This window comes from Centruroides vittatus, unplaced genomic scaffold (genome assembly GCF_030686945.1).
Source record: "Centruroides vittatus isolate TY-2023 unplaced genomic scaffold, ASM3068694v2 contig_884, whole genome shotgun sequence".
Classification (NCBI taxonomy): Eukaryota; Metazoa; Arthropoda; class Arachnida; order Scorpiones; family Buthidae; genus Centruroides; species Centruroides vittatus.
Genome location: NW_027122576.1, coordinates 3,157,012 through 3,170,195, shown reverse-complemented (window position 1 = coordinate 3,170,195; position 13,184 = coordinate 3,157,012). Strand labels below are relative to the sequence as shown.

Genomic DNA, 13,184 nt, shown 5'->3' with positions numbered 1-13,184 from the left:
AATACACTGAAAATGATGCTTTCGATTTTCCATATTTGCTGAGACACCAAAAAAAAACAATTGTACAGAATCAAACAAAATTTTTTACAAATAAACCTTAAAATGTCAGCTGTCAAAATATATAATGAAAATGTGGTTTAAAATGAAATTGACTGGTAAAAATACAACTAATTCCTCTAATAATAAAAAAATGAAATTACTTTCCGAACAACCCAATAAAAAAAGAATACTTTCATTATTAAAATAGGACAATTAAAAATCTCTTCAAAGAATATACTGTTTTAATAAGATGATTCAAAATTTTACAAAGTTATTAACTTTATAGAGTATAATATATAATATTATAGAGTATAAATTAACTATTTACATGAATTTGTGCACACAAATTTATATAGCTTAAATTTAATACATACTATTATAAACACTATACATACATTACTTACAAAAATATTAAAATGAAATAATCAATCAAAATAATTTGAAAAGTTTATTTTACATTGTATAATTTATGTTATTCAGTATTTTTTGTCATTGCCAATTATTATATTTTTATACAGTAAAGTCTTTTAAGTCATTCAGTTGTATTTTTTTATTTGATATACAATACAGTTTGAACCTCATGCCAAATATATAATAGGAAGTAAAAACACACTGAGTGCAGCATTAATAGTTTTTTTATTTTTGCTAGTGCTTAGAACAAATTTATGTTCATCACCCTCGGGCAAACAAAAAGTTAAAAATACAATACAATGTTCTAATGTAGATGGTTAATTTGAATTTGTTTTGTATTATTTTAAAGATAATTTATTCTCATATTGATCTATTTTAATAGGAAAAAAGAAAAATATAAAGTAAAAATTAATAATTAATTTTCAAAACAGTAAGTTTTTAATTTTGTGAACATTCAAATAATTCATTGGATAAATAAAAATCATTTATACAATTAAAATCATATATTGCTTACTGAATATGGATGATGAGATTTTATATTGGAACAGACTTTAGCTTTATTTTCCTCATTATTGATGTTAATAACACGAAAAACTCTAAAAGAAAAAAAAACACATTAAGAAAATATATAAAATTTTCAATATAATTATCAAAATAAATGCTAAAATTTTTAAAAATAAACAATAACTTCAAATTGTCAAAAAAAGAGAGTAAAGTGCTTCTCTATGAAATTTTTAATTTGATAAAAATTTTTATTATTTATAAATTATATTATTTATATTAGTAGTAGGAGTTTAAAATTGGAAAATTGAAAAAAAAAAATTAAAAAATAAAATGATTTTATATATATGATTTGTATCGATTGCAGGATATCTTCCTTTTTTTAGGCCTTGAAAACGATTGTGTCTTTTTTACACTGAAATTACTTTTCCTTCCTGGCTTTCCAATGACGCACATTCTTTTTGTCAACCGTAAATCTTTTACCGGTTGCACGATTTTCAATTTCTTTGGCACACAATATAACTTTTCTTTTGAATTCAGTATCATATGTAAACTGTTTTTCCATTATTAAGAATATGGGTAATAAAAAAATTTAAAATTCAATTCTAAACAGCTGCTATCAAATAGCAATACCACCAAAAAAAACCACTATCAACAATTGTAATACTATGCACATGCATAGAGCGTAAAGCAAAGACTCGATAGTTGGGTAAGGGAGATCAGCAGAAATAAGAAGTTAAAATATTTGCTTTGAATCTAAGCTACACCCTAATTTTAGGTCTTAAAAACTGGAATAAAAAGTGCAGCTTAAATCTGAAGTAATAAGGTAAATTTAAAATGTAAATAATTAATTGAAATTACTGTACCTTGTGTGTTTAACATCTTTAAAAATGCAATAATATGAACTAATTTGTTTGATAGCTTTTGGAATATTCACACACATTATTTCAGGAGAACAGGATAAAACTATTATAATTTGAATAACCCCCCTTTTTTATGTAATAAAACTAAGATATTTTTATTGTAGTTCTACCCAATGAATATATGAAAAATTAAAAAAAAAAACAAAGGAATAATAATTAATATCATAACTGAAGCATGCAAAAATGAAAAGGCTCTGCCCAATTTCAGATTTCTATTCAGTTACGTTACTTCCGAGTGTTCACCAAATCATCTTCAGTCACAATAGCAGTGCAACTTTCAGAATTCCAAGTGTCACCCATAAGAAACATATTGTGTGCTTGGGACCTTTTGTGCGATGCTGACTTTCTGATGCCTATATCTAAAAACCCTGCATTCTATCATCAACTTAACTGTCATGGATCAATCTTGGCTTAATGTAATACCTTACAGTCCCAAGTTATCACAGTTGTAACATGTAAAAGCTAAGACTTGTTTTTTGTGTGTCCTGTGAAATCCAACTCTTGGTGTTTAGGACTTTTTGCTTGTTGTATACCCTAAATATAACAAAAATATGTAACTCAAGTAATTTAAACTAAAAATAAGATTAAAAATAAATTTGAAGATAAATCCTGTTAAAAAATGAACTACCATTTATTCATTTTTTGTGTTCCGGAATACAAACTTTAATTTTGATGGCCAAGTAGTCTACAAAGAAAGATCAGTTTCAAAAGTTCGTATTCCGGAACACTAAAAGTGAATAAATGGTGGTTCATTTTTTAACAGACTTTATCTTCAAACTTATTTTTAAACATAATTGCCATCTGATGGAATTCTACAATAAAAACAAGATAGTTATACAAATTTGTGGTAATATATAAATAACACTATTAAAAATATATTAGAATTTATTATTAAAATTTGTGTAAAATTCTTTAAAGTAGATCACAATGTCAAAATAAATTACATTTATAACTGTCAGATCAGACTAAGATCAGAGAGCCTCTATAGCCAATCTCAAAGATTTTCAATATTGAAATTAGTTACAATTTAAACATAAGACTAACAATTCAATTCAGTTCAATAAAATCCTCTTCTGATAAATATTTATTTAGTTCTGTATCAGATTTATGCCTGTTTATAGGTTGAATATTTTATTTTAGTTGATTTTCTAATGATTTCTATATAAAATAAGTAAATCAGAAAGTAAATAAGAATACAAAAGAAAAATAAACTTAGAAATAAAAGACAGTTGCATTCAAATGGATTGTAAAAATTTAAAACATCCCATAATATATAATTTAAATGCTAGTACAGGACCTTATAGTAACTTATACAGCCATTTGTTTTTAAGTTTATCCAAAGAAGTTTGGTTAAATATGACTGAAAATGTCAGAGATTAAAGTGATTAATGCAATTTTTAAGGTATTTTGGAGTGCTTTATTACCACTGATTATTTGGAAATTTTGCTCTAATTGTTTTATTACTGTTGTTGTGGTTTCCTTTTAGATTTAAAGTTGAAGAATTCTGAATAAGTTGTATAGGTGTACCTTCCTTTAAACAATTAGCTGAGAGAAATTGTGCTAATACAATACTTTTTGATTATGTTCATGTTTATAATTCTCAGCTCTTAAGGATATTTTAAGGTTGCAATGCAATACTACAGCATTTTTAAAAATTTGTTTTTACTTTTGCACTTTTCTTTAGACCAAGTACCACTATTGTGCATCTAAAAATAGTGTAAATATGTTTTTGGCCATAATTAATCGTCCTATTTTATGCCACAATTAATAATTTTGTAATTATTACTTGTAGCATAAAATAGATAAAATATGATTAATTCCAGCAATCATTTGGTTTAGTATTAATGCATCTTTAAAATGTTTATATATATACATATATACCATATTTTATGGACTATAAGACGCACCTTAATTTTTAAGCAATTTTAAAAAAAAATACCTATAAGACGCACCTGAATTTTGAAAGCAATTTTTCAAAGAAAAAAGTGCATCTTATAGTCCGTAAAATATGGTATATAATAATGTTTTTCAGTTTTTTTTATATGCTGGCAAGTGAAAAAAAAGGTGTGATTCATTTTATTTTATGACAATCATCTGGAACCTAACCTTCTAAGCAATGCTGGGCTCTAGATTCTCATTTACTACTAGAAACTATTTATAATATGTAATATATATAAACAAAGTATCATTTTTAACTTTTTTTATACTAATTTTGAATTGGTATATTAAATATCTTAGTACCAATTTTCCTGAGATAAATGCAAGATTTTATAGCAGTTATGATTCATGTGTATCCATATCTATATGTAAGCCATATTGAGATGATGATAGCTAAAGGATGACTGAAAATAAATCAGAATCACATGAAGTTGTCTAAACATGCAAGAATCAGAACTTCAAATTAGCATAACATATTACAACTTGCAGAAGTTTAGTAATGACATTATTAAATTCATCATTTTCAAAACACATTTTATCTTAAATTCAACTTTAACATCTTAACATAGATGTGTGATTTAATTATAATAGTTGTGAAATTTAACATATTATAGATAATGTGAGATTGTATTCTTTGTTCAAAAGCTTACTTTAAACTTTTTACCTCACATTTTGTTTGAATAAAATCAAGTAATGTCTTCAGATAAAAAGCATACTAAGCATTATGAGTTTTGTAAAGGATATAATGCAATAAAAACAGTAAAAAAATATCAAATGTGTCAAATGTGATTTAAAAAGTTCCATTGGGAAATTTCCAACTAAAGAATACAGAACAGATGGAGCATCCAAAAGTTGTCAATGAAGAAAAATTGCAGGAAGAAATTGTTAAAATACAACAAACACCACACAATACAATATATATAACCAAACATACTAAAAATAAAGTGAAAAAAGCACTGAAAACATACAAGCATAACACAAGAGTGAGAGCAAGAGACAACTTGGACACACAATAGATTGTCTTTATGCTTCAAGTGCATTTTATCACTGTGTGTGCAGTTCAAACTTCAAAACACTGTTCAAACTCTGAGGCAAATTTTTATCAAATCTTGCATTTAAAGTTAGATTTGTTGTACAAGGTATCACTGTATTAGTATACTTTATAATATACTAAACAATTTTTACTACAAAAAGTTACCTTTCTTGATTTCCTGGAGAATTGAGACATAGTGGAGAATTACTACCTATTAATAAACAAATAATGTAAAATCTTTTAAATTACAATTAATATTTATTGTTACTTATTTTAATTAATTCTTTGATATATAATAACTAGTAGTGAGGCCTTTACCATACCCCCCAAAAAATTAGCTTATTTTAAAATTAAAAACAAAAATTTATTAATAAAATTTTTATTCATAGAAACTTTTAAATAGTAAAATAATATGAATATTTTACCTAAATTTTTATATCTGTTCTAATATTTGCTAAATACATTAAAAGAAATTTTTGCTATGCATTATACCAAATCTGTGTTTAATGTCATATCTCAAAAGAAAATTTATTTTAATATTTTACTTAACAAGTTTTCTCTTGATAAAAACTTTCCTGTTTACTATTTTTACATATATTTATTTATTTATTTATTTATTTCTTATACATTGATGACCTTCATTAAAAAGTAAATAATTTTGATAACATTAACACAATTTTTGTTTCCAAATAGATACAAATTGATTAATTACATCGACAAATAATAATGTTTTGCTTTGAAATTTATTACAATAATCATTACATCAAATTTTGTTCAAGAAATAATCTAAAAGCAGCAACTTCTAAATAAGTAAAATAATAGAAACAATTTTTGAATACACTAATGAACAGATAAAAACTGCAGTAAATATACAATTTACAATTAAAAACAAACTAAATAGAGTGGAACAAGCATTATATAGATTAAGAGTACCATTAACAGTAAAAGAAAAAATTACTAATAGATGAAAAAAGGCAATAGTAGTATACAGATTTAATTTTGAATGTAAAGAGCCACTTATGTATATTGGAGAGGCAGGAAATGTTATGAAAAGGATTTAAAGAGCATGTTAGAGCAATAAAATATAATTATAAGAACTCAGATGTAGATAAACATTGTAAAGAACAGATGTCAAATTAATATTAATACATTAAAAATAGTGCATTTAGAGTCAAACATGATGAAGAGAAAGTTGTTTGAACATATAGAGATAGTCATATACAAAAATTTTTATTACTAATGAACAATGATGATGGTATAAAATGTTTGTGGAATTGGTTTATTGCCAACAGAAGGCAAGAGGGACAATGTTTGGATGTTAGTGTGTTGGTGAATAATGTGATGGAAAAGTATGAAGGTGAGAACAGCAAGGATTATGTATAATAAAATATTGTGTACAAAGTAATACAAGTAGCACAGTAATTTATTTAGGAATATGGAGCTTAAGGTTTTATAAAGTTAGTTGAATACTGTTAACATATGAAAGTGGTTTAATTGGAAGGTAAAGAGGTTTAATTGGTTTTTACTTGATATAATTGTATATTGTATATTTATTGTAGTTTTTATTTGATCACTAGTGTATCAGAAAATTGTTTGCACCTAATTTTGCTTGTATGGATGAAAACCCACTGAGGTAGAAAATATTGTAAATTCTGAAATGCATCTGGGTAAAATAAAATTATTGATTGTTTGGTGGTGATTATGGTATTTGTGGATGTGATAATTCCTAGAAAATTACAGTATTTTGACTGTACATGTATTGATATCAAAGATACAGAATTGAAACATAGTATGATTATAGATTATAATATCCTTGCTATATTTTTAATTCTATTTATATCATATTAGATAAATTTATTAATTCCTTACATTACAAATGTGAAAATGTTGCAAACTGAAATATATTTTCAATATATTTCTACAATATTTCCTCACATTTCAATAACAGTATAAACTGTAAAAACATCAAATGTTTTCAATCTGAAATATTCTGTAAAATAAGAAGGACTAACAAAATGCATTAAAGTTGTTTAAATGAATGATAAATGACAGCTGATTAGCTGATAAATATTTTAATCATATATTTTAAAGCTCTTCAATTTCATAAAATAAATACCATAAGAATAAAATGTTTGTGTTACTATAGATTTCTTCTAAATCTGATTTTTTTAAAATTATTATTTGTGCAGTTTAAAGAAAATCAACATTAATAACTTATCTCAATGAATTAAAAAAATATATCAGTGAACGTAAATAAAAAAAAACTAATTGTTTTCTATTTACTGATATAATTTGTTAATATGAATGCATTACTAACACTGTTCAACAAAAAAACAATTTATTTCTGCTCCTATCAACATTTTCACTGATTTTTTATAGTTTCAATGGTGCTGAATTTGAATCTGGCAACAGAATTTTCCTAACACACATCACTTCTGGGTGAAATGAAGTTTTGAAGGAAAACATTTCCTGTTCAAACTAGGACATCACACAACTTTGTCATATCACAACAGAATTGAGGTGGAGCCAAAAAGAAAGAAGTGATCCTTGCACTTGTTAGGTACAGAAGAGGAAATCCTTGTACCTGACAGTTCTTGCACTGGCAAACTTTGCACTTGCAGCCAAAAAAGAGGCTATCTTCATACCTGCTGGGCACATCCTTGCACTTGTTGACAAACAGAAGTAATCCAAGAATAAAGCAATTGCCATCAACTGCTTTATTCTTGTGTTTCATTTTATTCCATGCCTATTTTCCATTAGACACATGCAGTGCTGTTTTTATTTTTGACCCATAAATTCCATTAGATGTGTTCAGTGATGTCAGAGAGATTGGACATTGTCACTTTGATCCTACTGTACATCATAAACAAAATCACTAATTTCTATTTTTTACATTTAAATAGACTCTTATTACCTTTTTGGATTCATCATCACAATTAATGGAAAATGGCAAAGTTTAATCAAAATAAGCCCACAAATTTTGAGAACAAACTCAATTCTATAAGCCCATAGAAGATGTGCTAGCAACCTTTGGGACATTGCCTGCCAAAGTCATGTGATTATGTGATATTGCTTTGTTCACACACACTCATGCTATGATCTCAAAAACAAAGTCATGGACATACACTTTTTTCTTAATTTTTGCATTTCTCAACGTAATAAATAAAAAATGGCAAAGTTTAATCAAAATCGATTGATCAAATTTTGAGATTGAATACAATTTTGTAAGCCATAGAGAAGAAGCTTTGATAATGCTCTGCCTCAAATATCATATTTATTGGCTACATACATTGCTAATTGGCTAATTAGATACAAAATAAATGTATGTTAATTACTCCTTTATCATAATTCTATACATTTAAAAAATGAAACATTTAATGACACATTTTCTTTCTTTTATATTCTTCTGAAGTCTCTCACTGTAGAGTCCAGCAGTAATCTGCTAACATGTTCTCATTTTGCCTTCCGTTATACTGCAGAGTCTGGTGGAACCTCTCTCTATGTTCATCAGAAATAGCTCCTAGGTTGGGGAATAATAAATCTAAATGGAAATGCAGAAAATGCATCTTGAGTAACATTGCAACTCAGTGTTTGGTAGGACGTTACCAACTTCTCCACAATTTCATCATAGTTGTTAACTCATACATTCTCTCAAAAATTCTTGCTCATGTTTTCAAATGTGTTCCACACTGTCCTTTCTGCAGAGTTAAGTTTTTCTTTTATACTAGGATCCGTCAAAAACTGTCTTATTTGGAGACCAATAAAAATATCCTCCTTTACTTTAGCATCTCTCAGATGAGAAAACTTTTGCTTCATGTAAGCAAAGTCTTCTCCTTCTCTCCATACTTATCATAAAGTTTTTCATCAAACCAAGCTTGATATGAAGAGTTTGAGATAGGCAGAGAGGATTTTAGTTTTTTCTACTAGAGCAGGAAAGTAATATTCTTCTGATCTTGTATGTTTGCTGACTTTTTACCAAGTTGTGACTGGTTCCTGCTCAATTGTCCCATTCACCTTTATGTGAACTGTAGAATTTAGTGTATCTTCCTTGAAGACCTGTTAGCATATTATATTGTTTTCCAGTTTTATATTTTATTCAAACAATAGTAACAGAATGTTTGTCTGAGAGGCATTTTCTGCAAAATAGTAGTATTTAAAAAAAAAAAAAAAAGAAAAAAGCTATAGTTAATAAAAAATTTTGGACTTCAGATTCATATTCAGCACACTAAAATAAATAAAAATTATTTAATTTAAAATATATACTCTTTCCCTCAGATTAGTACTGTAGTATCTTGCCCTGTAGACATTTCCATTAGCAATGGAGTCATGCCAGTCATGTATCTAACTCCTTTCGGGGAAAAATTTTTAAATTGAAATAACACGACTTCCGGTTTGCATTAGAAGTTCATGTATAGTTAATAGGGGTCTCCTGCACTAAGCTCTCCATATCTGGTCTTGAATTTTATTTATCTAACACTGTTCTCGAGATTAAGGAAAGACAAGCAGATGGGCAGACAGACGGATGACGGTGGAAATTTATAGATTTACAATTCTTTCAAATTGCAGCCCAAAAAATCATATTTTCTGTTACAGGAGGAATAATTAATTATAATTATTCGCTAATAAATCTATTTTTCATATTTTTATTCTAAAAAAATTTAACAAATTACGTATGTTCAAAATGGCTAAGTTTAGTCATTAAAAATCAAAATTCTGTTTTACTATCAATATCTATTAATTTTACAATATAATATAAGATAATTACAACAATTATGAAAAGAAGAAGAATAACAAAATCTAGTCAAATATTGTAAAATCAGATTCATACATAAGAAACAAAGCTGTCTTACCTTGAACGACATTGGAATAATGCGAGAGTTTTATATTAGGAGAATCCGTAAAAGTCAAAATTCTTTTTGGTGTTTCCATAAAACTAAAATATATCTTAATGTTAATTTACAATTATAAAAATTATTGAAGTTTAAAATATAACTTACTTGAAAGTCGATAAATTACCAAGATTATTAGTCAAATTTGTAACTGGAGATATTTCATTTCCTTCATTTAATAACTTTAATGATGAGAATCTATTTTCTTTCTCATAAGACATTTTTCTTTTTTATTTTTCAATGGTTAAAAATACAATGAGTATGAAATTCAAAATTGTCCAAAATTAAATTTTCCAACTGAAATTTTAACACAGATTAGTAGGATGTAATAATAATAATAATAATAATTCAGTAACTTATTAAAATTAAACATTTTAATACTGTATTAATAATAGTAATAAATTAATTAAACAAATTTATTTAATTACTTATACTTTCTAACTAAATTGGTTTTTGATTAAATTAATTAATTCAAATTAAACAATAATTAGTGATGGGATGATACCAAAGTTTCTTCCAACTCCAATTCTTTTAAATACTTTCTAAAGTTTATTTTAGTTCAGAAAAATTCATGATTTACATTATGAGCATGTTACATTCATTAATTAATAAACATCAATCTTAAGAATGGAAAATGGTTGGAAAATCAAGAATCAATCGTTTGAAAGAAACATGAAAATCTTCCATTTATATGTGGATATGCATGCTTTTATTATGTACTTCAAAAATAAATTTGTAATCTCATTTCAGATAATATAAGTTAATATTGCAACACTGCCCCCAAAGAAATTACAGCTAATTCCCTTTTACTCAACAAATTATCTCATCATGTCATATAGGGCCACTATCTTTGGAAACTGCAAAAAATCACATCTTTAAAAAATCCAGCAATGAATTTACTAAAATAATAATGTTTTTGACCAGCTTCACTGACCTTCAGTTATGACAGAACAGAAAAATAGAATGTGAATACAAAAATTTAAAAATGAGAACAAGAATTCTAAAATAATTAAATACAGATAATGTAGTTGAGATTAATAAAATACAAAACCTCAAAAATAAAATAAAAATAAACGAATAAATATCCCTTAATAAAATTAAATTTCATAAAAGGTCCACCATGTGGTAGACAAGTTGTTCACATTTAATATACACACTATGATATATAGAAAAATTGGAAATTTATAAAGCTCACAAAATATCCAGTTGCATCAACCAGAGAGATACAGACAACTTGTCTACCACATGGCAGCCTGTTTATGAAATTTAAATTTATTAAGGAATAGTTATTCATTTATTTTTACTTTTTTTTTTTCATTTCTGTAGTTATTTACTTTATTAATCTCAACTACATTTTCTATTATTTATATATTTATTTTAGAATTCTTGTTCTCATTTTTAAATTTTCATATTCACATTCTATTTTTCTTTTCCGTTGTCACTAATGTTGTTAACTGAAGGAGGTCAGTGAAGCTGGTCGAAAACATTATTATTTTATTAAATTCATTACTGGATTTTTTAAAGGTGTGATTTTTTGTGATCTATCTATCCTGTTAGTGCAAAACATTTGGAAACTGCTTCATTGGCCACTGCAATGACTGAAGGAAGTGAAGGTAAATGAGAAGATGCATTTTTCTCATGCTTCTTGCAATGGGCATGTCTTGTAAATGATTTAACTCCATTGTATTTAACACTAAACGGTTTGGCAAATGATGCAACGAGTTGAAAAAATATTGCCATGAGTTAACCAATTTTTGAATTCATTCACTGGACCCACAAATGTTTAGACCAGTGGTTTCTAAAGTGGGTGCTACCACCCCTCTGTGAGCAGAGAATAAATCTAAGAAGGAAAAAAAGCAAGTGAGCACCCTCTTGCTGCTCACTTGCTTTTTTTCTCTAGGAGGTAGGCTACTGAATGTGACCATAAGCAAAGGTTGAGGTCACCAATAACCTTTCCCTTTCCTGTTAAAATGGGTAAGAAGAAACATTGCATTTAATGGTTTCCAGATGTCAAGAACAATGTCTTATAAAAACTCAAAGTGTGAGGTTCATAGAAAAGTTTTCCTAAGAATATTTTGAAGTCTCACACAGGGAAAATGGGTTAAGGGTGTTGAAATCATTGGGTGTACTTTTATGAAACTGAGTGGGTGATGGCTCAAAAAAGTTTTGGAATCACATTATAAACCTTGCGACGTACCAATATTTATTCCGTTGAACTCTGCTGACCCTTTTTCTTACAAGATCACTGCATTCCATGTGCTAACTAGAAGGGCATACACGCACCACACTAGATGGGAAGATACGGTGATAGAATTGAAGTGCATTGAAAACATAGCAGTAAGGCATGGGTATGGTAGAGGCATGATATGTAACTTATTGCACACGTATGTCAACCTGCTAACTGCGCACCATGCTCACAACACAGGTAAAGACCAACAACACCCATAATCACAACATTAACCAATCACACATGATGGTGCAATACAACCAGCACCCAAGCTCCATCTATAAAGAGATTGCTACACATAAAGGCACAAAGATTGCCTATAAGAGATCTAGCACAGTATATGGGCTATTGTGCAATGACAAAGACAGGACCAAGGAAAGTTGGGCACCAGGTGTCTATATGGTTCCTCTCAGAAACCACAGATTCTAGCGTGATCTAGTATACATCAGATCCACAAAGCACTCACTAAGCAAAAGAATACAGGTACATGGATATGATATCGCCAACCAAAGGCATACCACCGTCCTAGCCACCTATGCCATGGATGCTGAAATACAAGCCGACCTCCATAAGGCCAAATTGGTGAAAATGTCAGGTCAGGTTGCAACTGTATTAATGCAAAGGATGCCGCTAATGTTTCGTATGCATGGAGATGATGCTATGAAAAAACGAGAGCAACACTAGCATGTAGCTACTGTTTCTACACCATTAATTACATCTTATTATTCATTTGTGGTGATGTAAGGATTTTTTTATCACTATTGTAGCACATATGGCTAAAAATTATTTTCTAATGTTTAAATATTTCAGAATTTTAAAATAATTTTAAACATGTTGTTTGATGCGTTTCATATTAGATTTGTACTGGTCAAAAGCCTGAGGAAGACCATGATTATGGTCAAAAATGTTAGTTTTCACTAAAATTTATTCTTACTGGAATATAAAACGGTTGTAGTGTGTTGATTATCCTTCCCAATGATTCTGCGAGAAGTTGTTTTGTTAGCTGAATTAAACTTATGATCTTCCATTGGTTAATGTTAACACACAAAAACTGCCTAAATAGTTTTATATTTTTATAAATTACAGATTACATATTTAAAAAATAAATTTTATAAAAAGCAACTATATGAATAAATAGACGCAATTTATGACAATCATTTTACATACATGAAGCTTTAACCTCTTCCAATTTTTACTTATAGGTTTCTAGAAAGACAATGTAG

General features: G+C 27.6%; 1 protein-coding gene and 1 long non-coding RNA gene across 3 annotated transcripts in view; one reads left to right on the top strand and one right to left on the bottom strand.

Annotated features, from left to right (window-relative positions):
* The window catches only part of LOC136983711 (M-phase inducer phosphatase-like), a 62,586-nt gene that overhangs the window by 41,795 nt on the left and 7,607 nt on the right, over nt 1-13,184 (bottom strand). For both annotated transcript variants that reach the window (XM_067280540.1, XM_067280541.1), the window contains exons 2-5: nt 9,843-10,031; nt 9,696-9,778; nt 5,011-5,056; nt 965-1,046 (exon numbers count right to left, since the gene is read on the bottom strand). In XM_067280540.1, coding sequence (XP_067136641.1) covers nt 965-1,046; nt 5,011-5,056; nt 9,696-9,778; nt 9,843-9,955 — 324 coding nt within the window. In that variant the 5' untranslated portion in view covers nt 9,956-10,031. The remainder of the gene's footprint in view (nt 1-964; nt 1,047-5,010; nt 5,057-9,695; nt 9,779-9,842; nt 10,032-13,184) is intronic.
* On the top strand, nt 6,276-6,547 carry LOC136983721 (uncharacterized). Its single transcript, XR_010882080.1, has 2 exons — nt 6,276-6,346; nt 6,423-6,547. It is a non-coding gene; the product is annotated as an uncharacterized lncRNA (long non-coding RNA).